This window comes from Falco biarmicus, chromosome Z, assembly GCF_023638135.1.
Source record: "Falco biarmicus isolate bFalBia1 chromosome Z, bFalBia1.pri, whole genome shotgun sequence".
Taxonomy (NCBI): Eukaryota; Metazoa; Chordata; class Aves; order Falconiformes; family Falconidae; genus Falco; species Falco biarmicus.
Genome location: NC_079311.1, coordinates 47,993,454 through 48,020,727, shown reverse-complemented (window position 1 = coordinate 48,020,727; position 27,274 = coordinate 47,993,454). Strand labels below are relative to the sequence as shown.

General features: G+C 38.5%; 1 protein-coding gene across 2 annotated transcripts in view; it reads right to left on the bottom strand.

Annotated features, from left to right (window-relative positions):
• PCSK5 (proprotein convertase subtilisin/kexin type 5) overlaps positions 1-27,274 on the bottom strand; it is a 247,790-nt gene that overhangs the window by 163,966 nt on the left and 56,550 nt on the right. For both annotated transcript variants that reach the window (XM_056325218.1, XM_056325216.1), the window contains exons 4-5: positions 9,932-10,075; positions 7,567-7,643 (exon numbers count right to left, since the gene is read on the bottom strand). In XM_056325218.1, coding sequence (XP_056181193.1) covers positions 7,567-7,643; positions 9,932-10,075 — 221 coding nt within the window. The remainder of the gene's footprint in view (positions 1-7,566; positions 7,644-9,931; positions 10,076-27,274) is intronic.

The following is a 27,274-nucleotide window of genomic DNA, read 5'->3' as shown; positions in this document are numbered from 1 at the left end:
CTATACCAGGGTAGTGAAAACAGACTGTTTTGTTCATCTTTGAGCAACTAGAATTCTGGCTGAACTTTGTTTTGTTTTATGTCTCTGTTTGACTTCTCTCACTTTCAATGAGTCAAGGAAATGTCTTTCCTTTGGCTCCCAAAAAACTAAGTCATACCACTTGTGGACTTCAGAGAGAATTATGTAATGCCATGTGATAACATAATGAGCAGCCTCGATGAGTTTACCAAAAAGATAATTTTTGGCAGTTTGACAAAACTTTCCTTAGGATATTTTCCACTATTGAAGCTGGAACCTGAATCAAAAAGTTACTGAATCCAATGTAGTCCAATGAATTTGTCATTGTCTTGTCAATATGAAATGCTCTCACAAGGGACTTCACCATAGAGACCAGTGATAAGGGTGCTTGTCGTGGGTGAGTGAATTGGCTTGAGACAGACTGCCTTTCCTCTAGCTCAGCTCGCTGTCCTCAGCTACTAGAAGTTCTGGGCCCCCACTTGCTGTCAAAAAACTTCAAATGAACACACACTTCATTCTGAAGCAGGAAAACATGAGAATTTCAAAATATCAACACTTAACATTTTCTGTTCTAATGCAGGCATTATCTCTTCCCTTAGGTTAAAAACCTGTTTTAGATTAAAAGAAAAACATTACCAAAGGCACTATGTGGTGAGGATTCATGCTCCATATTTCTACAAGGAGAGAAAGCTTTCCTCTAAAAATATTTACACACATACTTCGTCCTTCAGTCCTTCCCTGAGAGAAAAAATGGATGTGTGATGATTACCACTGAGGTGCGGCCACCTGAAGCACAGGCATGTTCTTTGGGAAACAGCACACAGAGACTCTTAAGTAACAGTTAAAAAAGAAACTGAAGAACAATATGCTCCAAATGAATCTGTAAAATTACCCTACTTCAGCATGGTGCAATTCTGCAAGCTGCAATGTTTATCTCCCTTATTTTTACAATTTTACACTAGGGCCTTTAACTACAGCAACTGGAAAGCAACACAGATCCAATACCTCATGATCTCCATGCTACATCATGCCCCTAGGCACTTGGTTGGGTCACTAGATCGTAATTAATTTGGAGGCTAGCTGATGAATCACTAACAGCACTCCTTGTAAAACGTGGCAGTCTCCCTGTAAGCTGACAAAATGAGTAGAGAACCAAAACACAATAAACCAGGACTGCAATCTCTGATTGCACCTTCTATACCAACAACTTCTGACTCATTGGTTCAGACCCCGGTTTTCATAAATGAACACTTCACCAGTTTAGAAAAAACAATCCAAAATCTACAGTTTCCTAACAATCCTAACCAAACTCCATTATACTTGTGGTGACACTGAGACACGCTAAGCACCTGACATTCAGTCATTGGTACCTAGAATTAACAATACCACGTTCAGTGTAAGCATTTGATCTATTGAGCTAAAAAACATATACATAGTAAGTTAATTCTCTACTCTAAATTACCTTCCTGTTACAAAGATTTATTTGCTATCAGACATGCTTTGCCAGCATTGAATAGGCTATTTTATATAATAGCATTGAATAGGCTATTATATATAATAGGTAGATTACACCATTGCTGAATCCTTTGGATTTAAGCCTCTGGAGGCTGGAGAAAGTCAAGATGAAAGGTCAGAGTACAGGAAAAGAGCAGACACAATGGAGATTCCCTCTGACAAAAAGCCTTTTCCTGAGAGCTGATACCTTGCTCCAACTTACCTCCAGCCTCATTACACAGCTTAATCACTGGCTTTGCCAGGTCCTCCCTGCAGGTGTGAGCCTTGGGATCTTCAGTTCTGTCCTGTTTGAAAGCCTTGAGCACACGCAAGCTAAAAAAGCAGTGACTAGACTGAAAAATTGCCAAGGTGTTTTTTCGTTGCTGTGAGTACCCATCTGCCAGCGGAATATTTTTTTTTTTTCACAGAAAACAAAGCACAAGGGAGCACAGCAGCGCTTCTCGGTACAACTTGTCTTCCCTTCAGTTTTGTCTGCAGCACACAATACAGCCAGTTTCAAAGCAATAACAAGAGTTGCAAACCAGCAATCAAAATGCATAAACTGCATAGACAGACACCCCCAATTGTCAGTACTCCTTTCCATCACACTGCTGCAGTGGAAACCTTTTTGAGATGATCTTTCAAGCCAGCCATGAGAGACCTCAGGCTCCCTGCGTCTGACTGTGCTCAGTTCTTCAGATAACTGCTCTGAATGGTGTCACAGCAGTCGATGAAGCTTTTTAATTGCACTTTATTGACCATCCAGGAGGCCACAGAAGCTGATCTGCCTGTCAGATATCTAGTATCCATTCTGATTAAATGACTGAAGACATATTATAGGTCTTTGACATAGGCAGACAGTACAAACTAACAGCTTGTCACTCTTCAAAGAAAACTAAGCCTGTGACATTTTATTGAGCATCGACATTAATGAGACTGACAAAGGAAAGTAATAACAAATTGGAATGGATATCACAGAAAAACAATATCAATATGATGGACCCAGAAAGACTGAAACTCATTAACTCATTAACTTTTTTCTGTTGTAAGAAAAGATGTAAAGCTATCCAGATACTGCAAAATGAGATAAGTAGCTTGTATTTCTTATGATTTTTGAAAAGCAAAAATGGTTTTCTCCCAAAATCTTACACTCATTATAAAATAATGTAGAAGATTATTAAAACAAGTTGTTTATGTAGTGGGATGCATTACTAAAAAATGTTGAAGAGGCATCCAAAGAGTGACTCAGTTTCTCCGAAACAGAATCAACAGCTTACTTTTACTTTTTCTTACATATGTTTACTAAGAACTGCATTAACAACAACTGGCATTATTTAAAGGAGTTTTTTTAAAAAGTCTCTGCTTTATAAAAGTACCTGTCAGCAGAATAAGAACTAAACTCTAAAATATCATCCCTGAGAGATTTCTTATGAAATAGAAAAACTCATTTTTGTTTGGTCAAAACAGAAAAACATTTTAATACTATGATCATTTCTGTTTTATTTCTGAGGCTATACCATGGGTAGAGTACCATTTCAGTGATCCTATCTGCATTCTTTCTAAGGACCTGTAACTAATAATGCCTAGTTGTTTCAACATAGATGTTTACAGGTAAAGGTGGAATAACAGAAAAAAGAATAAAGCAGCAGGACTCAGCAGTAAACCAAACCAAGACGCTTTGCACAGCAGGCATGGCTTCATCCACAGGTGACTGTTGTCTTTAGCCTCTGAGCAAAAGAAAGCTCTAGTATAGGCCTGTACCATTTACAAGCTTCATAATTTGCTGCTGATTTGTAAAAACAAAAGTAAACTTCTGGCAGGCCTCCTACATACCACAGTAGTTAAAGAAACTATTGTCCCATCCTGATTTTGGCTACAAGCCTTGGAAGATTGTCTGATATTTCTTTCTACCCTCCCATTCTCCTTAGCTAATAGAAGATTTCATGTAAAACTTCAAAAATACAGTTTTGGACAGTGCCACTCTGGTCCTTCAGTTGCTTCACAAACCCCCAGATAATTTTTTCTCATTCCTTTTTCCTCACCAATAAGCCTCAGCAATGGAAAACCTCCACTACTAATTAAAAGTGAAAACCTAGTAAACAAGACTTAGTACACTGATGTTTCACAGCTGCCCACAAAGCTGCCCAGAAACACCTGCTTATTTTTACAGCAATTATTTTTACTCATCATTACATCCCTCAAGGTTGGGTTATAAAATTAGGCAGAATAAACTAGAATATTTAATGAAACAATGGCACATTTGTACATCCCACCTGTACTGGAAGACACAAATCACCACTATGCAATATTGTCAAGTTATAGCAGGAAGTGGGAATCAACCAAATTGATCTTGCACATTGCAAAGTTTTTGCAAAGCAGGGCTTTCAGAGTGTTCCCTGGTTCTGGTTACCTCAACTTACAGGCTCAACTTGTGTATCTAGTGCCAAATGACTGTATATGCTGGGTAATCAGAGTTCCTACCCCAATCTCTGAAGATATTTTAGACCCCCAAAAATATAGACAAGCTACTAGTAGTGCTTTTTAGTAGCTATGTAGATGTTTAATTCTTGTTGAGTCCAGTGGGAAGGAAGGGTGACAGCCCCAAAAGTCAAAGGTGCTTAGGTGCTGCTTACCAGGCTCAGTGTATCTGCTAATTGGAAATACTGAGCCTCTAGGTGGAGGTTACACTGCCAAGTAATCTCACACTGAAAGTATGCTTCATGTATCCTCTGTGTCCAAAGGCTGACTCTACACTGACACTGTGCCTCCTGATAACAGTGACGAAGCTCAGCACAGCACAATAGGTGCCTCTCTCTCCACCACATCTCACTGCAGGACCTTATGGTTTGGGCAGTGAGTATTCACCAGGGAGGCAGAGTATGAAAACTCTAATCCTCCATACCTAGGAGAGAAATGAATCGGTCCATTTTTATATCCCGTATAAAACTCTAGCAAGAAAACAGAAAGCAGCCTCCCATCTCTGCACATGCTTTGTAAGAAAGCGATGACTTCAGTATTCAGCCAAAAAGAAAGATTCAGCTGTGATTCACAGATGGAGGTATATGGCTTGTTGCAGCACCAAAGAGGATGAATCCCTGAAAGTGCACCTAAACTGGGATGCCTCCCAGTGTACCCTCGCCACTCCCCAACTTCAAGGACAGAAGTATCTTCACACAGATGAGCCAGGATGTGACGAAGCATGTGTGGGGATAGGCACTGGTGGGCAGCAGAAGAGAGGGTTGCACTGTCATGCCAACCGGCAGCTCAGCTGCGGAGTGTTTACAGAGAGCCAGGCTGACTGCCACATCTTTTCTCACAACTCCTTGGAGGCCACTGCTGGCAACTGCCTGTCCATCACACACAGTTTTGTGGACAACAGTTGTAGGCACCTGGGGCATTGTCATAAGCCATCGTAGTTCAATGATGCTGGCATTGCCAGTGAGAGGTTCAGGCCACGCTTCATCCTCCTCCTTGTGCCCGTCTCGCTCTCATCTGACCTCAGGCTGAGCTGAATGAGGTACCTGCCTGACCTGGCTGAAAACGCAATTTGTTGTTGCTGTTGTTGGCAGTGCAGTTTTCAGTGTGGTTCACTCTGGAGAGCTGCACAACAGCTGGGGAAAGGAGGAAAGAGCCAGCATGAGGTAAGCAGTGGGGGTGACCACCACTTCGTGGTCATCATGCAGCCACAGTTTTGCTCTTCCGATGCTTTGTACAGGGCTGTAAAACATACACCTAGTTCAAAGCTAGGGCTGATGCTGAAGTGGTCAGTCACACAAATTAGTTGAGGTGAGTGGCAATGCCTACATACTCTGGACTGTGAACGGTTTATATTCCTATGTTTCTACTCTATTTTCAGGTAATTAACATGTTTATAAACCTTGCTGGTAGTCCTGAGACTTCTCATAAGCCAAACAAAAGATAAAGATTTCTTTTATTAGCTAACAAAAATTTACAATGCATTGGCTGATTCTGACCTTTCTACACTAGTGACAGGACACCTCTAAACCCAAGCTAACAACAGCACAAGAAATTCCTTCAACGAGCTAACAACAGCACAAGAAATTCCTTCAGTGTAAGGATAAAAGAAGAATTTGGAAAGAATAAGAATTGATAAAGTTTTATTCATTCTTTTGTTTTGATGAACATGTGTCTTAAGGATATTCTTAACAACTTCAGTGTAATATTAGCATTTTCCATATGAGCATCTAGCGCTGAAATCCTCAGCTTGTCACTAAATTAACCGAGGCAATGCAGCAAGCAGATCTATATACCAATTGTTCCACATCAGTGTTTTCTCTTTGCTTAAACATAAACTAGACTCCACATGCAGAATGTTTACATGTTTCAAAACAATGTTAATTTCTCTTTTTATCCTCTCATGGTACTCTTTCTTTAGGAGATTTCTAGTAAAGAAGAGGCAGATAAGATTCAGTAAACTGATCTTCTGTATGAAAATTGGTTTGGAAGGATATGCCTAACAGGCATAAGGGTGAAAAAAATGCAGCTCTTGTATGTACTTGTTTCTAGATAAAAATATTTGGCAGTATGTAAACAGCATTGAATAAGAACAACTCAATGAGAACATATGCCAAGATTGAGTCCCAAATAAATAAACTATTATCCTTCTTCAAATTAATACCGACATAATAGGCTTCTATGTTAAAGATATGTGTGTCTGTGTATGTACATTTATTTATACAGCTTCTAAGAGCTAAATCTTTACATATTTCTCATCTTGGCCTACAAGGCAGGATCAAGCTGACTGACCGAAGAAGTATTTGGCAGAATTCACCTCAGCTTTCAGTCATTTCACCCTATGGCTGAAAGTAGCTACGACAGCTCCTTAAGATTCACTGTAAGACGAGAGGATCTATACGTACCAGGCAGCTATGCATAACAAAGCCCTGTTCTTCCGCCTGTTCATACATGGTTTCCTGCTGTTATGAATAAGGTGTTGACCAGGAGAGGATTCTTCCACTGAAGTGTGATCTAAGGTTACTCCAGTTGGTTTCTCTAGGGAAACCAACGTTGAGTTTTGCTGCCGACTCCTAAATCACACCTGCTGCATTCTTCCAAAGAAAGATTGCAGGAAGGAGACAACACAAACCCAAAAGCATTTCAGTTGCATAAAGGATGAAGTTTCACCTCCTGTAGTCTCTCTTCAGCAGGCACGTAATACTAACACGTAACACTTTCCACAATAAAAAACGCCACCAACTCAAACTTCGAGAAAACAAAATGCCCAGTCAGCATGTTGACAAGTAGTAGTGTTCTCCTTTCTTCAATTCATTCAATTCCACAGAAAGTTATTTCTTTCTGCGAAGTACCTAGTTAAAAAAGAAATTACCAATGAATGAATAACTGCCCTCAAATACCCTTGGGGGTAGAAAGGTGTCCTGCTTCCTGAGGTGAGATGTCCCTGCCAGTGTCTCCCCCAGCCTTCACCACAGCACATCCAAAAAGAGAGTTGGAATGACAAGTATCAGGAAGCAGAGCTCTGAAGGAGAAAAATGTCATTCATGGAGATAAATCAGTGATGTAACACGGATATTATAATCCAGTGGAGCTACAACTTCCGGGTTTATAAGGTTTCTTTCAAAACTCCACATGTAAAACCTTCATCACCTTAAAAGACATCATTAGAGCAAAAATCCCAACTCCATTAGCTTGTCTATTTCTTCAATACACAAAGTCAAGAGAATCAGAAGCCAAGACAGTTGTCACACATAATAACCACCCAATAACTCAATGAGATGATATCTGAGAAAAATAATTCACCCCTTATATTCTGCATCCTAAAGGGATTGAAAATGGTTCATTTCACATACCCAGAACTCTCAGATTAATTTCTATGTGTTTTTGAATGGCCCCAAATGCTTTCAAAAAGTGTCATGCAATGTGCATAGAACAGACATAAATACATATTTCATGAAGATTTAAATGCAAATCACACTGCTTTCTGAGGAACCAAGTTTCCTAGACTTTCATAGAAGAACTGGTACTTTCTACTTGATTAATTATATTGACAAGGTCATGAATGTCTTAGTGCCTTACTTGTTCTCGTTGCTGGCATCATATCGAGGCATAGGATCGAAATCATTTCCATTGACATCAAAACTGGCCTGCGAATCCTGTAGCAAACAGGAGAAAGAAAACCACTTTCTCATTAATTAGTCATTGATTCATGTGGCTTATACATTCTTCAGCAGGTTCCTACAAGAGAATAATTAGGTTAAGTAACATTCCTGTGGGTTTATGATGATTGCATGTTTTAGGAAAGGATTCTATATTTAATAATTACATTATTTAGGTATTTTATTTTATTTTTTAAAAATGGAGGACAACAAATGCTCTGAAAAGGCATAGATCCAGTGTCAGAAAGGAAACAGAAAGTGCTGTTTCATTTAACCAGAAGACTATATTTCTTGTAAGAAACTTTTGGAAGTTAAGAGAGTTCATTCTCGAAACTGGGATTTTGCTAGATGTTTCAAGATTCAAGAAATTATCTACACAATGATGACTGAAATTTCAGTCATCATTTCAAGGAATAAGAATAATATAATTTTCTTAAGAATATTGTTATTAAAATATAGCTTGAAATGCAACAAAAACTACATTCCCATTTCCCTGGGAGTGTAACTGTTTCAAATATTTGCAAGATATCTCCATATTTTTGTTCCATATTTTACATCTACCAGGATTCTTACAGCTGGAAATAGTTTATAGAGTAAATAGCTGCTGGTTTGTATGGCTCCTATTAATTGATGCGGTAGCATGTGGTGTGTTGACATGTCAAGCAGCTCTTTTTAATCTCTTCTTTGTTCAAAACCAGTTACCACAGCCACCTCAAATATTCCTGTTTGCAGCCACACCAGCAATAATCTGACATATAGAAGGCATTTGTCATCAAATAAGCAATGTGCATTGCTTTGGGGGAATTCCTTGTTGGCGTGAGGAAAGGGAAGAGAGGAGGTGGTAAGGGAATAAATAGCTGCTTTAAATTCAGTGGAAGGACAGTACTGGGATGAGGTGACATATGATACAATCCGGGTCATTCATTGAGGAGGTAAAATTATATTTGGTTTGTTTAAATAACTTAAGAGATTAAAATGAAAGATGTGGCATGCATCAGGCTCAAGCATACAGTGACAAATAGGGCAATTGCCTGTCATTTGTATTTGTGCAGTCCTCCTCATGTATTTCAAAGTTGAGTTCCACATGCAGCATGGGGAAGGATAAGGATGTAAGTAGGGCTAATTTAAAATAAACGGCTTTAAACTGTGGACACAATTGTAGCTTTTGATGAGTTCTTAAAGATGTTTTTGTCACTTTTATCTCTTCAATGCTCTGTCAAGATGATGTGCTGGCTGGCAAAAAGCCCGTGTTCAGGGCTCTTTTACAAGACCTACATCTGTAATGGGAGTGAAGGTATGTGCCTGCCTTGTGCTAGTCATCTTCACCAGTCTGGCTCAACCCAAACATATTTGTTTGTTTTCTCACCTCATTTGAATGCATACCTTGCACACTTAATTTCAGAGAAATGATAAGGTCCTCAAGGTCATGTGCTTTCAGATAACATCCACCCCCAAAGCACAGGACTCTGTGTTGACTTCCTGTCATTTGCCACCCAACCGAAGGGTGGCCCTGACGCTCTGAACAGCTTCAAACTCTGACATAACACAAGTCACCCACTAGAGAAGGAGCTTCTCCTCATTTTAGACAACCCTCCACAAGGTATATTAAACCAATCATTTAAATGTGATGAGTCACAAGCAAACAGAAACCTCCTGAGGTGACATGAGACACAGGACACAGAAAACAAAGGACAGAGCTCTATTACAGATTGAGAGGGGACTCACTGGAGTTAAAAGAGATTTACCAGAGACACATCAAAATATTCTACAATTGTTTTTAACTGAGTGAATCATAACGAGTCATGTCCTTTTCCCTTTATATTATTTCTAGTGGTAACATAAATAGCTTTAAAAATAAATACATGTAAGTATATGCCTAAAGTTAGTCTTTGAGAAAAACTGCTGTCTTGCTGGCCAAAAATGGCCTTCAGCTGCATGCACTAACTGAAAAGCAGTGTATACCATTTCTATGTTCTGAGAGTGTAAGGATATTAAGTGAAACAATTACAGAAAAAAGCATCTGATTATTGGTTCCAGTCCTTCAGAAATTCAGGACTCAGCTACAAGAGGCATCCAGATATTAAATACATTCAGACAGAACAGTCTTAACTAAAACAAACATACTACCGAAAGTTGACTTCCTTCCTCCCGTCGGTGTTAACATTTGAGGAAACCCTCGTATGCTTTTTCCTCCTTCCCTCCTCCCTCCCTCCATCTTTCCAGGTGCAGCAGATTTATTTGGGGTAATAATAAAGCAGCAAATCTGATGTCCTGTAGACACTCACATAATTCTGCATCAAGTCTGGATGGTTTCTTTCAATGCCATCATCCAGGATGGTGACCACAACGTTCTTCCCAGTGTAACCTCTCTTCCAGGCACCTACTATGTTCATATCTGATTGGCAATGGTGAGTGTTATCGCTGCAGTGCTGGGGAGAGAAAAGGAGATTAAGATGTTGGATGTTGATGGATGCGAGCAGCATGGAGTTGAGATACTATCCTATTTACATTAACACGACCATTTAAATCATCATATAAGCATATTGATTTGAAGAGCAACTGCACAAGAGCAACACCTTCATTTAAACAGAAAATAATTTTAAAAGAAATGCCAAATTAAATGAAAACTGGTTATTTCTCTGTCTGATTACTCCTTATGTTAAGCAACAGAAAAGGGAAGAGTCCCACCATACTGAACCACTAGAAGCCATGTGTAAAACAAAGCAACTATTCCTGGCTGTTAACCACACTCATTCGAAATGTGCATTTGAATTATTTGAATTTTTTCAGAAAAACAAACCATATGTGGATAAAAGTAGACAAATGCCTGTACAGAAATGGCCATGGAAAAAAACCCTTGCTTATTGGAGGTTATGTGCTGTACAGTTTCTTGAGAGAATGTCTGGAAACTAATCCAGATTAATTTCTATCTACAAAAGAAGGCTTTTGGCAGGTTTTGTGCAATATCAGCAGGAGATGAGCAGCAGTGAAGAACCTGTAACCAAAACAACACCCTGAAAAACTGCAGCTTAGGGTGCCTGATGAATTGTAGACAGTTAGATTGAGAAAGCTGGGGTACAGCTTTCAGAGCAACCAAGTTCAGTGCGGTGGAGAAAGAAAATGTAGGGTACATTAAAACTGAAAACCTCTTCCTTGACACGAATGCACCTAGCTCATGTGAAGAAATCTGGCTTGCCATGGCAATGAGATATGACTCTCAGGTATTCGTATGCCCTGTCAGTAACCATAACCCACACACAGAGCTCTCCCCTCTAAAGTGAGTTCAACGACCCCCTCATTGGCACTGCTTTCACCAGCTCCTCCAGGCTCAGACAGAGTAAGAGGCAAAAAAATAAAATAAAAAAGAGTGGGTGCAGAGAAGGGGAAAGGCAAAGGGTGGGAGGAAAAAAACCAGAAATTAAAAAATATATGCGCATCGTAACAACAGTGACCACACAAACATGCTCCACTTCACTCCCTGCCCCATTGCCTTGCGTCTCCACTTCAGCCTCATGTTCTGGCACTCTACAATTTGTAAGCATAATAACATTCAGAGGGATGCACTCTACCTTGACTTAGTCCATCCCTCTCCTGCTGAAAGCAAGCACACTGAAGAACTGTTAGGCATACTGGGTGCAAACCGACATTGGATTACTATTAAAACATAATTTTCCTCCTCCTTTTTCTCCAGTTTACTGCCTCGTACTGTCATACACAAACCAGAGGATTTAAGGATGATCATTTGCTATTACTAAAGCAAGATTATATTATTAAGCAGTATATGTATGTATGTAGTATAAAGTCTCTCTCATGGCCTTCCCCTTGTGTCTGCCAATCTCTCTCTCTCTCTCTTTCTCTCTGTGTCTATTCATCCACACACAAAGAAGCTTGAAGGACTTCAGGGACCAGTTCCAAGGAATGTATACGGCAGGCTTAATGTTTTTGTTCTGTGTATTACTTGGAAATACTCGTGCTGCTGGCTTTATGAAATTAATTACAGTCTAAACTTGCCATCTGTACACTGAATGTAATGGTTGTACACATGAGGCTTTCTAATGTACACACAAGGGGGTTAAAAGTGTGTAATGTTTCCAGGTGCCTTTGCATTTTTCAAGAGTGTTACTGAATTAAGCATCAGAAAATACCTGCAAAAGCTATTAATATCATCATTCACATTTTGCTGATGTGAAGACAAGGAGAAAAAAAGGTGGAAGCACCAGCCTCCAGCCATAGAGTAAACCCAAGAGAGAGCTGCAATGGGCAATCAGGATTCCTGGCGCTGACCTCCAGTCAGATTTACTGGGTCATTACACCGCCCCCTCTATCCCCTTCTCTGAAATGCCAAATGACCCTTTGGCCGCTTTGTTGAGTGTCCTGTCCTCTCCTCACAGGGGATGAGCTCGTTTTATTTCCATGCCAGTCAAACCACTCAAGCTGACCAAGCGTATGAGTTTTTAATCCCCATTCCCTTGCAAGCCCTTCGGCACTCTGCCAGAAGATCACTGCTTTTTCCCTTAATGATGCTGGCACTATCAGTTGTCCTCACTTACCTTACCTGAACTTCTGCTTTTGTGGTGGCGGCTGAAGGGGGCTAATTCATCAGCAGTTTTGCTACATGTATATAGACAAATGTAAACAAAGAGATACCTCTTGCTTTACTGCATGCTCTGATGATTGTCTCAAGAGATGGGCCAGGTTAAACTGACACTCAAATTAACTTGCTCTGCTCCAGGACTGGGCAGAAAGCTAGTCTAAACAAAATCTTTCTGCATAAAAGAAATTCCAGGGGTAAAGCAGGCATAACTGCATGCCTACTTAGAACTTTGGATACCAGCATGTGTAACATGGATACAAAATGCAAAGGCAGCAAAGAGGCATCCAAGAGACAGTAGTTCAACAGCAGATGAAGGGTTCAGTGTTTATAGTTATAATATATAACTTTCTCAGAAGTCCTATTAAAAAAAGGAGATATATAGATATAGATATAGATATAAATTGTTTTCTGTTTAACTCTATTCCTTATTCTCTCTCTTCTCAATTCTTTATCTGTGCTCTGCTCTCACTGCTCCTAGCCTTGTTCTTCTCTTCCAATACTGTCTTTTACCACTTAAACTGCATTTTGTTTGATTCAATATCTGATCTCAGATTTCCATATTTTAACAGTGAACTATACCTTCCCCCAGATTAGTGTCTGATTTTCTCTAGATTAATCAGATTGTGCACTTTCTCTCAAAGCAGTCTCGTTTGGCTTTCATCAGGAACACTTTAAATCTTGGTGTGTGATTACTCTTCAAATACTATATAATATGGTATAGAAATGTTGTTACACATGGAATAGCATCTAAGACACCATCTATTACTTTGTTTCACCTGCAATCCTTCCTGTCCCTCTGTGCTGCTTTTGGCTAGGAGAGAGTTAACTTTCTCCATAGTAGCTAGTGTAGGGCTATGTTTTGGATTTGTGCTGGAGACAGTGTGGTAACACCGGGATGTTTTAGCTGTTGCTGAGCAGGGCTTTCCCAGTGCCCAGTGAGCAGGCTGGGGGTGCGCAAGACATTGGGAGAGGACAAAGCCGGGACAGCTGGCCCCAACTGACCGGAGGGATATTCCAGACCATATGAAGTTATACTGAATATATAAAGCTGGGGGAAGAAGAAGGAAGGGGGGGACATTTGGAGTGATGGTGTTTTACCAAGTAACCATTACGTGTGATGGAGCCCTGCTTCCCTGGGGATGGCTGAACACTTGCCTGCCCATGGGATGCAGTGAATGAATTCCTTGCTCTGCTTTGATTGAGTGCACAGCTTTTGCTTTCCCTATTAAACTGTATTTATCTCAACCCATGAGTTTTGTTGCTTTACTTATTCCGATTCTCTTCACCATCCCACCGGGAGTGAGTGAGCGTGTGGCTGTGTGGGGCTTAGTTGCCAGCCGGGGTTAAACCATGACACCCTTTAAATTCCTCTTACCTTTCAAAAACATTTATTGTAAGGAATTTTCCTCTACTGGGTTCCATTCTATAATTTTTCTTTAACCATGTGCTGCTTCTTTACCACCTATCCAGAACTGAGTTGTCAGCTTCTTAGCAGAGGCTGTTTTTTGATCAATTTCAAAGCATTGTTTCAATTTACAGTGTTAGTCAAATTAAAAAATATAAACCATCTATCATTATGTGATCCAGAATGACTGAATTTTATATCAGTGGGCAAGTACTGAATTTTATAGCTCATTTTCAATCTATTTTTCCTAATCTCTCTATCTAGACTAAAACCAAACTTTGCCATGATAATAGCAATAAATATAAGCGTATATCTAATATGTTGTTATTATTATATTATTAATAATAATATTGTTATTGTTATTATTTTTATTGTTATTGTTATATTAATAAAGCACAAAAAATCTGTGTGCATGCAAGTTTTTATTAAACCTGTGAATCTTTGAACTCTTGGTTTTTGAATTTTAAAGCGACTAGTATAAAAAAGGTTAGTCTACAGAATTTCCCCCCTCTCCAAGCAGACAAAGTAGTTAAGAAATTTCCTGCATTGGTATCATGTCTAGACAACTACAGTAAACCAGCACTGTTTCAACATATGTTGTTTTCACCTATTGCCTGGAGGACACCATCAAAAGGTATAAACAACCTCTCACTCAGTTACATAGAATAATTTTACTGAGATTTTTAAAAAACATTCAAATGATACTTTTCTTTGGACTGTTTAATTGAAAGATGCTCATGATAGACACCAGCTGCAAGACTGAGAGATTCTTGCAGTACACATATGAAGGAATAGGGCTACAGTAAGAAAATCTTCAGATATACAACATGTTTCATGCTTCAAATTCAATACTTAGGAGCATAAAAAGACAAAAGAATGCCTTAGACGTCTTTAGATGGACAATTTGGAAGACTGCCTTTGTGCAATTAACAAGCAGATGTAACATTAGAAAGGTTTTCTGTTTTGATGTTTGCCTGATGCTCTCAGTATCAGACATGGGCCTGGATTCTCTTAGCTATTTTGTGAAATTGCCTCTAAAAACTAGCTTACGATCAGTATCACTATCTTAATGTTCCTTGTCTGCTGCACTAGTGCTTGTGGTCGGAGGCTTGCTGTATGCAGCTGGGGATCAATAACAAAATTCAACAGTTAAAGGGAGAAATCAAGAATCATCAATGGTCAAAATCTTTCAGAATCTTTTGGAATTCCAGAGATTAAAATAAAATTAAAAGAACAAAGACTATAAAATTATGTTCTGTCTTTTGCAACACCCGTTCATCTATAAAAAACAGAGTAGAAACAGAAGTTTCTAATCCTGTGACATGCAGTCTTGGAAATGACATAATGTGCCCTCTGTAAGCCTTCACGAGGTACCTTGCACTGGTTTCCCCTAGGTTTTGAGTTAAGGAGTCCTTTGACTAGGTCTTAGATATTGGTCTAAGGGGATATAGAGAAACAAAACATGATAATCAGAATGACACAAGTTTCAATACCAATTGTGAGTTGCAGGTCTTGGATCTCATTTAATGGAACACTACATACACTTCTGATTCCAGGAAAGCTTTGAAATACTAGTTCCCAGTCAGATTAGAAAAGATAGACTCTTAGCATTGAGAAGAAAAGGAAGAGGAGGAGGAGAAGAAGAAGAAGGAAGAGAGGAGGAGGAAGATGAAGAAGAAGATAAAGAAGAAGAAAGAAGAAGAAGTAAAGGACAGTCTTCCTGGTTTCATTATAGTAGTAGTTAAGCACCCTTTGGCTCAAACAAGCAGACTACAGTCATGTTGTCTACATCAGCTACTAACCTGCGAGCATGGAGAGAACAGAAGAAGTTGCACAAGAGTGCACACAGAGCAAGAAGGACAGTCAAAGGCCTCTGCATTGACCTTGACCAACACAAGCAGGGAGCAGGGGGACACACAGGGCCAAGGAATGGATCCTGGCATTTTGTGAAGCTCTCAGAAAAAAGAGACCATCTACTTGTCCTGTGAAAGGAATGTAAAGTGGAGCATTTGGCATGCTTAGATGCTCCAGGCAAATGCACAGGCAGCAAAGTTTATCAGATTTTAACTTTAGTAAGGAAGCATCTTGATTCGGATTTCTGAGGTAGTTTCATGCAGTGTTCTAAGTCAAAACTTGCCAATTGATCTCTCTTTTCCTGCAAAGAAGAGAAACAATCTCTTTCCTCTGTGCTCTTGATGTGATCCAATTTTAAAGTGGAATGAAAGAAGTAATCAGGGGGGTAACTGGGAGAGTTGCAAAGGTAGGCTCCTAATTAAAATAGCCCGTGTAATGTAACAGAGATCATGACAACAGGCTTTGAAGAGCATCATAACCTGTAAAGCGAATGTGATCTACTGGAATTATTTTTGGGCTTCTCCACAGTAAGCACTTGAAAGCTACATTTTCTAAGAAGACTATTAAAATAATGTTTCTTTTTAATAGTATTTATCACATTTTTTTATTCTTTCAGCACAACAGCAGGTAAAAGAAGGATTTTTAGGAGGAGGAGAATTACTCACAGATTTTCTTTTCGTTTTTATCAGACATAACCTGATATTCAGTGCATGATACACAGCAACTCCTAACTGCTGCACACAGTATTTTAAAGCTCTAGCAGGAGCAGGCAAACAATATAAAGTCTTATTAATCTCAAACAAAAGATATTTGTGCATTAAATACTATCCAACTACTGGAGTCATGCTTTACTGAACTGCTACTTTTTTTAAATTTTTGTCTGCATCAAGAGAAATATTTCAAGAGTGTACCATGTTAAATATTTAACACCAATTTATTGCTTGTGCAACTTCTGAGGGTTTAGTTAACTTACTTCATAGATGAATTTGGTTTTTAAGTTTTATTGATTCTTTACATTAACAAACAAAAATACGCTTAGAGGTCAATAAGAACAGAGACATATATTATTTTATGCCTGTTTAAGCAATGAAGGAGAACAGGAAATCAATATAAAAGGGCTTCTTGTATTCATAGGTTTATTTGATGGCTATAGAGAGACAAGAATATATCAATATATCGATATTGATATATTACAGCAAGGAAACTCTGTATGTTCATGTATTCATAGGAGTATCTGATGCTTATAGTGAGACCAGAATAATTTACAAGACTATATCTAGAGGGTTTTGCAGTGAAAAATAAGGAGCTCATAAATCTTATTCTTTCGCTGTGATTAGGTTGCTATTCTTTAAAAAACAGAATAATTCATAAAATGTTAAATTTGTATTCAAGAAAATTCCATCACTTTTCCATCACTGGCACTTTTTCAAAGTCAACAGTGGTTGTTCTTCTGTAATTTGTATTCTGAGTTAAAGATGTATTGTTTCAGGGAAGCCCTCTATGTCCACGTTCCACAGGCTGATGACAGCACAGCCTTTTTAGGAGTGGGAAACTCCTTGCCTTCTAGGCCTGCAGACAGCAAAGTTTCTCTCCCAGCTGCAAGTTCTAGAACAGAAATAATCTGCCTCTACTATCACCTCTTCTTTCTACATGGGGCATAACCTATGGCTCCATTAGGAAGTTTGCCTCTAGTCCTGTTTCTTTCCCACGGCAACATGAGACACTCCTTCAAAGCAAAGAGAGAAATGTAGCTAAAAATGCCTTCTGGCCAATTACAGACTTTGTGCATCTTGTGTATCCTTGATTCAGTGCTCACATGTTGAGAAGCGTGTGCCAACATATGAACAGATTTCTCCCTGGGAAGTGTTGGGACAAATATATGAACCTGGTATAGAAAATCTTGGGGAGTCAGTAAAGGGCAGAGAGGGAAGAAAAGAAATAACAGCCACAGCTTGTGGCTACCACTAAGAAATGCAGGAAGGAAAGAAGCATGCATGGCAATATATCTCTATATGTGGCTGTACTTTCTTAAGATGACTGTGTGATGACTGTTACTATTGCTGTTGCTGCTACTGATACTACCACTACTATGTAAATAGCCCACTTAGCAAGAAAAGGCCAACAAGTAGATCAAAAGTTAGTGCATTTTGACCTGCCTTAAATTCTGTCCAGAAAAAAAAAGGCATGGCAATTCTTTTATTAATTAGAGAGAATACGTGAAAAGAACAGCTGCTCCCTAACCTCAGCTGTGCACTGTCAAGTCTGGGGATTCAGTATTCATGAAGGATGAATAACGCCTCAGAGAGACAGTTCTTTCCATTCTACCATTTTTTGTGGCCTTTGACTCATATTTTTATTTGACCTCCCCTAAGTCCCAAAAAAGAAAGAAAAATAGGGCAGTTTTACAGAATGTTCCAAGATGCTGGGGTTTTTGTAATGCATCAGTTCATGGAGTTACACTTACCTAGTAAGACCAAATTTCTCCCTCTGTTTCTCAAGCTAGACTTGATGTTTTCATTGTTTTTAAGAAAACAGTTAAACAGAGAGACTGTATTCTTCTTTAAAATAGTTTTATACATTTCTAAGGATTCTTTGTATTCTACTGAAGACAGGCTGTTCACAATTTACTTTTTAAGCTGTTTTCAAGTCAAAGACCATTACTTGTACCTCAAGTTGTTAAGAAGCATGGGAGAGGAAGGTGGTTTTATTTAGACTTTGTGTGAACATATGTGACAGAATCAAACTAACCACATGGAGATAAGACCCTGAGCATATGGCTTCATTTAATCGTTAACCTTCCCAGAGACTGATGAGACGAGCCCAGGGCTTATAGAAACCCATTTCCCTCCCTCTTCCTTCTCTTTTCATTTTACAGGGAAAATAGAAAAGTGATATTTACGAAGGATATGCTGTTATGGGAATTCTGGGAGGGGCAGCGAACAGGGCTGTTGATTTAGGATCGACCAGGAAACTTGTTTTTTCTAAGAATGTTATGAACTTGTAGGAATGAGATGACTTGTGACATTGATGATGAAGAGGTGTTGTTGGCTCTGAGTGCTCAAATTTTAAGGGCTGTTGCACTACTGCTGTTCTTTTTTCTCCATTTTATGTTGTGATCTGGTCCCTCTGATCCATGAGGCAATAGCCTGGTGACATCTGGTGTTGATGGTGGGATGTCCTTGGAGAAGGAGGGAGAGAAGGACAATGAGAGGGAGGGATGTGAGACAACAGGCTTGTTCAGGAGGCTGAAGGAAAGATACGTATCCCTATTCTTCCTCAAGAGACAAAAGCCAGTAGGAAAAGCAGGGCACGTGTAGGTCAGAATATGATGACAGCATATACTCCATTATTAGCAATGGACAAGGGGTTTTTCCCTGTTTTCTTGTAGGTATGTGGAGTTCCTGAAGCTGGAACTGTTTCACAGTGCCTTCATTTCAGCAATAAATATCTATGCTACTCGATACCTAGAAGCCTTTTCCCTATGAACCATAAAAAGCCATCAGGTTATTACACCCTTGGTCCCATTATTTGCTCGGTTAGTATGTCAGAGGAGATTATAACTTGCCAGAGGACAAACTTTAAGCTCATGAAACTATTCTCTTGAGACAGAAGTATAAAAATCACTCCATACTCTCCTTAGACAGCCTTACAGAAATGTTTAATCTAATACTGAAATGCATTATGTGAAAATTCATTAACAGTACAGGATCAGGCTAGGATGAATGGCTGCAATTTTAGTTTGCCTGTAGGGAAGTAAGTGCCCTAACCACCAATGGGCTTTTCACCATGTGAACGTGCTATGGTTGATGAATGCAAGGTCCACTGTGTATTGTAAGAGAAACCTGGGAAGATAAGGTCAAACCACTAGAGGGAGTGGCTACTTATATTTTGTAGATGAGATCATCTGGCAGAAATGAGAGAACTAACCCAGAGAAATCTGGGGAGGCCTGGGAAGGAAAAGGAAAGGCTATTCAAGAACAAAACAAAAGTTTTTCATAAGGCAAAAAAGTGCCACACAGTTACTGTTGTTACTGTCTCGGGAAATTTGATGGCTGATTAAATGTTAAAGTCCTGCAATGCTGAAGAAGATTGGTCCGGAGATACATGACACAGCTGTACATGAAAGACTGTGTAAAATAGGAGACAAATGTAAATATGTTGGGGAAATTGCAGAGTCTTAAAGGAAATCTCAGCACAGCGTTAGGACTCAAGCTATCTCAGAAAATACAGGTACTGCAGAAAGGTTCTGAAGAAGTCCAATATGTCTGCAAACACTGTTGTTACGGAGAACCAGGCACAGACCAATGTCTATGGAGCTTTCTAGTAACAGGACTTAAGGGATTTGGGGAGCTGTTGCAAAACTAACCCCCAACTTTATCACTAAAACCACCTAGATTGTGTTGACTGCAGGCTGCAGCAGCACTATGAAGGAAATTTCCCCACTTGCAAATATAGTAATTGAATATTTGGAACTGATCTGAGAACACAGTTTTGAACTGATACTGAAGGAACGTAGTCCTGTAGAGAGACAGAATATACAAACTCAGTATAAGCACCTTCTATGCACATTAAAGACTTGAAAATGTAATTTATGTAACTGGAACTAGGAAGAATATCACATCCATGGCTGTCGGGCTTATATAGTGTCTGCGTATAGGGCAGTCTCAACTTTGAAATGATAGCCATTAATGATCACGCCTCAGCATTTGCAGGTATCTTAAAAAAACACAGGAAATCCAGCACCCAGAGAAAGTACTAAAGAAAGCTATGAATAGGGCATTGTCAGGAGGGAAAACTATACACAAACAGAAATAAAGGTACGAATTCTTAATTTTATGATTATTGATGATTCCTCTGTGTCCACTACTTTTCAGCTGTACTACAGCTGCAAAATACTCTTCTTGGCTCCTCTTCTCTGTGGTCTGCAAGGGAAGTTCAGAGCAAGACAGACATGCAACCACAAGGTGTAAGATTATTAGTAGTTAATCATTAAGACAATGCTCTTACAAATATGACTCTATTACAAATCCAAACTTTTATCTGTTTATATGTATGTCTTACTGAAAACCTACTGCAGCTTAATCAGAAATTCTGGGCTTGTGATTGCAGTTGACCAGTTGTAATGATGATACAAACAAAATGACCATACAATCCTCTGCCATATCTGTGAAATGAATCAACCAAGGGAGTTCAGATACTGATGCTGGCTTCTGTGAGACTAACGCAGCTGTGTCAGGAACTCCATGGAAGACTCAGTAGGAAGTACAATCTGGGAGAAGTAAATGTTTTTCTGCCATTTAACTGCCTTCAAATACTTTGAAAGGAAGTTTTGGTGTCTGCAGTTAGGTGCTGCTTTAAATATAAATGTATCCTGAATAACTCCACTCTAAATATGCACAGAAACATTAATGACTATGAACAAAACTCAAATATGCAAAGCAATAATGTCAAAAGGGAACTGACATGAAACATTCAAATGAGGTGACACAAGAGTTTTTAATCCTTTGATCTTTATATTTAAGAGTGCTAACAAACATTTTTGAAAAAATAATTTTTTTACTACTTTGGAGCAAAATCTAGAAATTTTAATTGATAAGCATATCTGTGCATAGGTATGGATTGTTTTAAAACAGAAAAGTACAAGTTTATGTGATTGCTCTTCTATTTGTATGAAAGATAAAGAGCTTTCAAGGAAAAAGGGTTTTAAGAAAAGCAAGAAAAAAGTTTGTTTTATTTTTATAACCTTGGCACTGTATAAAACAAATAAGGCTTTTGTATTGATTGAACTAAAGATCCATTTCAGAGTCTTGTACAGACATTCATGCAAATACTGTACACATCTAGGGCTTGACATGAAACAATCCACAAAACCACCTAAAAAGTAATCACAATGTAATAATAGGCTTATTTAAACACAAAGTTTGGGCCAGGTAGCAGCCAATTAATGTTGATTTGGAGGACACAAAAAAACCCAACAAAACTTTAACATATAATCTTAAGTTTAAGAATGTGCTTAAATCTGTCCTTGATCTGCAAAGCATTCAGGTGGATGCCTAATTCCAGTGAGGTGTGTAAGACCTGATCATGAACTTGGTACTTTGTTGCACAGCGTCTTATTAACAGTACTGTTGCAAACAGCCACTTTATTATGAAAGATTTATCTTTTTTTCTTATGAAGAGCCAAAATAGCTGTTTGTGTTTTTTTTTTTACTTGTTTAGTCACTTTCTCTGGTAATCTATCATCCTTTGACTTGTGGATGCCAGAATTTAACAAGGATACAAAGGGCAAAACAAGAATCGAGGTGAAAATTTTTCAATTCACAATAAATATTTTATTTTATTGCTCTGTATTTTTCTCCTTGCCTCTCCTTCAAAACCAACACATCAATCAAATGAACTTGATGCAGCGTGACTACAATCACAGGGTTGCTACAGAAAGGAGAAATAGGGGAAACCCGCTCAATACTGTCATTACTTTTAGTTTGAACTTCCCTATTTGAATCAATATCCTAGTAGCACCCTTATTCACAACTGCCTACAAGAAAAATCACCAGTGATGACTTAGTATTTCTTTTTTTCCAACTAAATAGATATACAGGCACGTAAATTGTTCCTGTCCTTCCCCATACAACATAGGTGCATCAGGATATCTCTGCTGCTTAGTGCTTGCTTGGAGGCAACATGGGTCACATGCTCTGTTTTTCTCACAGCCACACTCACACATGTGACTTCTACCTGTTAAACAGCACAAAGAGATGCATAGCTCAGCCATAGCTTTATTTTTCCTGTTAGATTGTGGGATAAATCTTGTGTGTGAGTCTTTCAAATGTTGAGACAATCTTAAGACTTTTTAAGGGCTTGGCAAAGTAACAAACCAAGCTTACAAAGTGGTTTTGGCCACCCTTGTAGATTAATTCATAGAGAACATCTACTGAATTAGTCCTCAGAATGTTTCAGTAGCAGTAGTTTACACAGTGTATAAGATGGTCTCAGGCTATCAGAATGTTTGAAGTCACAAACAAGATCAAAGCTGCTTCACAAATTGTGGTCAATGCTTGAGACTTTTGAATACTGGAGAAAAGTAGCAGCCAGAAATAATGAAAGCAGAACGCACGCCCAACGTGAATGGGCTTAAAGGCACAAACCTTTCAGATTTTTGTTCTCTCTCACTGGTCAGTAGCATGCAACTTCCCTGTTACACCAAAAATGGGTCAATGTTGTGGTGTGTTTGGGCAAACATTTTCAGAGGACAGACATAAAACAGAAGAATGCTTTCCCTTTCACAATACTTTTATCCTCTTATGTAGTAATTCGTCAACATTCTGGAATGGGAGCAGAAGGAAACTGCAGGAAACGATGTTTTAAAAAGGAAAACCATATGACAGTAACAAATCACCTGATAATGAAACCAAAACTAAGAGAGCAGATACCCTAAATTGAGTGTCAAGATCCTCAAGAAAGCTGAACCAATCTAACTTCTCAGTGTTGTCAGAAAAGTTAATCCTCTTCCCTCTTCCTTTTTTTTTTTTTTTTTTTTTTAATTTATCTCTGCTGTTTAGGTAGTCATAAGAGATGATGCAAGGGATGGGGACAGGACTGAGAAGTTGGGGGCAAACACGCTGTAGGTCATAGGGTATGACACACAAAACCTCGTCTTGGGAAACTATCATCAGATGAGGGCTCTGAGGAAGTCCTGAGACACAAATTCAGTGGCCTACAAGAATTCAGGGATTTTTTCCAGAATCGTGTTTTCTGTAAGCAGACAGACTTCTTAACAAGATGTAAGCACTATAACACTTTCTAGGTGAGCTGTATTAATTCCTCTATCCATGTTTCAATTCATGTAGTTGGTGACCTAGTTAATCAGGGATATATATATATATGGGTTTCAGTGTTTCAGCAGCTGGGCTCATCTAAAGATCATTCAAACACTGTTGGAAAGCTTGCAATTAATAAGCTTTCCTCAACAGCCTACTTGCAGCCAGACCAGGAGACTTACATGGAAAAAAATTTTCCTCCTGATTCAACATTAAACCTGGATGTGGAAGAGTACATAGAAGTTGAACAAAGGAGAAGTTATTCAACTTGTTTGTAACTTCAGAAACATTTTTTCTTCACAAACTTGTCTTTATTTTTTTCCAAATGGGATTTCTGGCTCAAAAATGCAATCTTGTAACCAAGACTTGATATTCATAAAAACAAAAATACTATCTCCAAAGCAGTAGTTTATTGTTTATTAATAAACTGTCTTAACTGAAAGACACAGAAGACGAAAATCTCACTATATACCTAATTTTTAGTCTCTCACGTACATTTATATCTGACTATCCTTAGCCTTCTGTGCTTATCTTACTTGGGATTAATATAGTTTTGCATTGTTTACAAAACAATATAGCTTGCTTTGTTCTGTTAGGAATTCACATATAAATAAAGACAGGGCAATTATATGCTTAAATGGCATGCTACTTGTGCAATACTAATGCAATACAAAGGGTAAGAAAAAAGTGGTATCAATACTATGACAGATTCACACTTGCACCTCTTGGGGCTGTCTGAGGCTCTTCCTTCCCACACAGTTCCTCTCTCTGACCATCATGCATTTCTGCTGTTTGCTGGAAATGCGTTCATTTTGAAACAGCCAGTGTTTAAGTTTTCGCAGAATTTATAACCTCCACAGCAAAAGAACAAGCACAGATGTAGCCTACATTGCTCCGTGCCTTAGAATTGGCATATTTTCAAAAAAATCCTATTGCCTCTCTCTGAGGAGACTTGGGGTCTTGTGCTGACAGGGTCTCCTGTACTCAGTGACTAAGTTAAAAATGATCACTTAACTTATTTGGTTAATTTCCATCAAAACGGTATTTAAAAGTCATGCAGGTGTACAAACACTTGTTGGACTTCTCTCCAAAATGGCACTGATAGAGTTTGTTACATGTTTATCCTCCTCTGCCATCTGTTCCTTGTTTGGCTAGAAGAAAATATTCTTCACAGGGCTTGAGCAGCAGATGTAACTCACGGAAGAGATTTCATGACATCAGAAGTAGCTACAAGCAATGCTAAGTATGACCTGCATTTAATGATGTGGTGCAGAACACACTTTATTCAAGTCTCCATCCTATTACTGTGTTCTCCTCTTCTGTTGGTTTCTTGTTTGTTTTTCGTTTGTTTTTTTGGGGGGGAGTGGGGTAGGGGGTGGTGGGGGGTGGGGGTGTTTAAACTTGAAAACAGAGCAAGAATTAAGGTCAAAAAATGGCCAGTGAGATGTAAGGTCTTCTGCATACTTGTAATTTTAGTAAAGTTTGCTCATGTGATATACAGGAAGACATGTTAGACTGTGGATGCAGGAAACAAGAAAGCTGGAGTTCTGATGTCCGCATTTTCATGGTATCCTCTATCACATGGCATCTGTCCTAAGTAAAGAAGGGCATAATGATATTTAAGGACTGGTATGAGACCTAACATCCTGGAGCTAAAGAGCAGTTCTCCAATTTCTCCTTTGCAAAGACACTACACAGATCAGGCTCTCCTCTGTAGAGAAAAATTAGGAAACTGCCCTGTGGAAGCACAACTCCACATTTTTACTCCCTGACTGGGAAGTAATCTAGCTACTGTTTGTGTCAGAAATGTATACGTCTCATAGATTATGAGTTTGCTTCTAATAAGGGCAGATTGAACACATCACACCTGTTCTTTCTTTAGCAGCCAGATCATATGACAGGCAAGCTTCAGAATCAATTCTTCTGTACTGTGGCTGTGCATTTCTGGTCATTTTGGGATTCCTGTTGTTTGTATAGTGTTTTTTATGTGAAAAAAGCTATGAAATATTAGTTAAATATATATAATATTTAGCAATACCTTTCCTGAAGTACCTGCAATTTTAGTATGCAAACAATAACAAAAAATACATAAAGTGAGTTTTTGAAACAAAGCGGTATTTTTTACAATTAATTTTATTTTATTAATTAATTTTATTTTAATTACCTCTTTTTTTCAGTAACATTAATAGAGTACTCGGGATTGTACAACAAAATAAATTATTTTGCTATTTGATACTAATTGATTTTGATTTTAAAAATGCCTCAAAAGTGGGCAGCAAACTAAGCAGTTGCTCTTGGAAAACTACTTTTATAAAGTAATGATGGGCAAATTCCTCCTTCTTCGAAAACAGAAAACATACTTTCAGACAAGTATGTACCTTTGTGTGTATATGAATGTTCTTCCTGCTGAAGTGCTATGACAGACAAAAACCAAAACACACCAAATTGTTCCCCAGTATGTGTCACATTTTACAGTTGTTAATGTTAGCAATTTTATATCCATTTATATTCCATATAATTTATTGTTAGCTGTTTACTTTGAACTAAAGCTAAAGGCAGATATTTATCGTACCTCATTAGAAATTCAGCAAAGATTTTGTGGCACTATCATTTCCTTACTAATTGCAGAAACCAGTCAGAAAAAAGCAGTTCAGTAAAATAAAATACTATATGCAAATGATATTTCAAATATGACATTATACAGAAAAGTATTTGCAGTTTCTTAATGTGATTCAGCTGTTACCAAGCAAAAAAAATCCATTTTAAATAAATTCTTGAAAGTTAAAATAAAAGTAGATAGTCTCCCTCCGAAGAGAAAATCACTGTAGTAAATAGGCAGAGGAACATACACTATAGGGTTGTATGATTTATTACCAAATCTTTGACACTCAGGAAAATCTCTCCCAAAGCAAGTATGGAAATTATTTCAGTATTGCTTCTTCTTGGTTCATTGAAAATGCTGGCACAACCTCTGAAGAGTGCTGGCTTCCATTTTGTGTTTCCTGGGCACTTCTAGGCCTGCTTATCTGGAAGTCAGAACCGAATGCCCCAGAGGAACAGATCAAGTAGCCTGTCTGGTAATTCTGTCTTTAAACTATTCACTAATCTTGCTAAACTAGTTGCATTAACAATCTCTTTTCAGGAGATAAGGATAAATCCAATTCTACAGGTTTTTGACTATTTAAAGTATGTTTTTGTCTTCCAACAGGAAATTAATTTAGGTGAAATTGTTTATTACCTGACCTTATGTTACTAGTTCTACCTTGCTCACAAACACTCCTCTTGCTGTTTGTGAGCAAGGTAGAACTAGTAACATAAGGTCAGGTAATAAACAATTTGACCTAAATTAATAATAAATAAAAAACAATTTGACCTAAATTAATAAAAAAATACAGATTTGCAAGGTAATGCCTCATAGGCAATTTGCTTCTTTCTAGAAGCACTTCTACCGAAGTTAAGTCACAGACCGTCTTCTCAGCTTTCCAGAACACCAAAAGCTTGAACTTTGCATGCAATCAAAAAAAAACAAATACAAAAACTTGCATGCAACAACCAAGCCAAGTTACAAAATATGCAAAACACTTAGAAGCATGCCATGTCACCTCGGAAAGAACAATGATTTGGCTTCCACTGCACTGATGGAGAAAGGACAATTCTTGGGAGGGCAATAAAAAGAGTGAGGTTTTTCCTTAGCTGCCAATGCCTGGCATAGGTGGGCTGGAAATAAATTTTTAGGAAGTTGTAAAGGAGGGTGACACGTATTCATTTACTGTGGTGTTAGCATATGGCAGGTGAAATTCAGTCCTCAACTGTCTCCTCTGTACCATGGCTCGCACTCGGACCCAGTGTGACCTCTCCTCCTCCCTCTGCCTTTCTCCAGACCATCCTATCAGGTATTTGTCACTCCTTCCTTTATCCTCACTGTCTCCTTCCACCACCCCACTTGCCTTAGCTGACC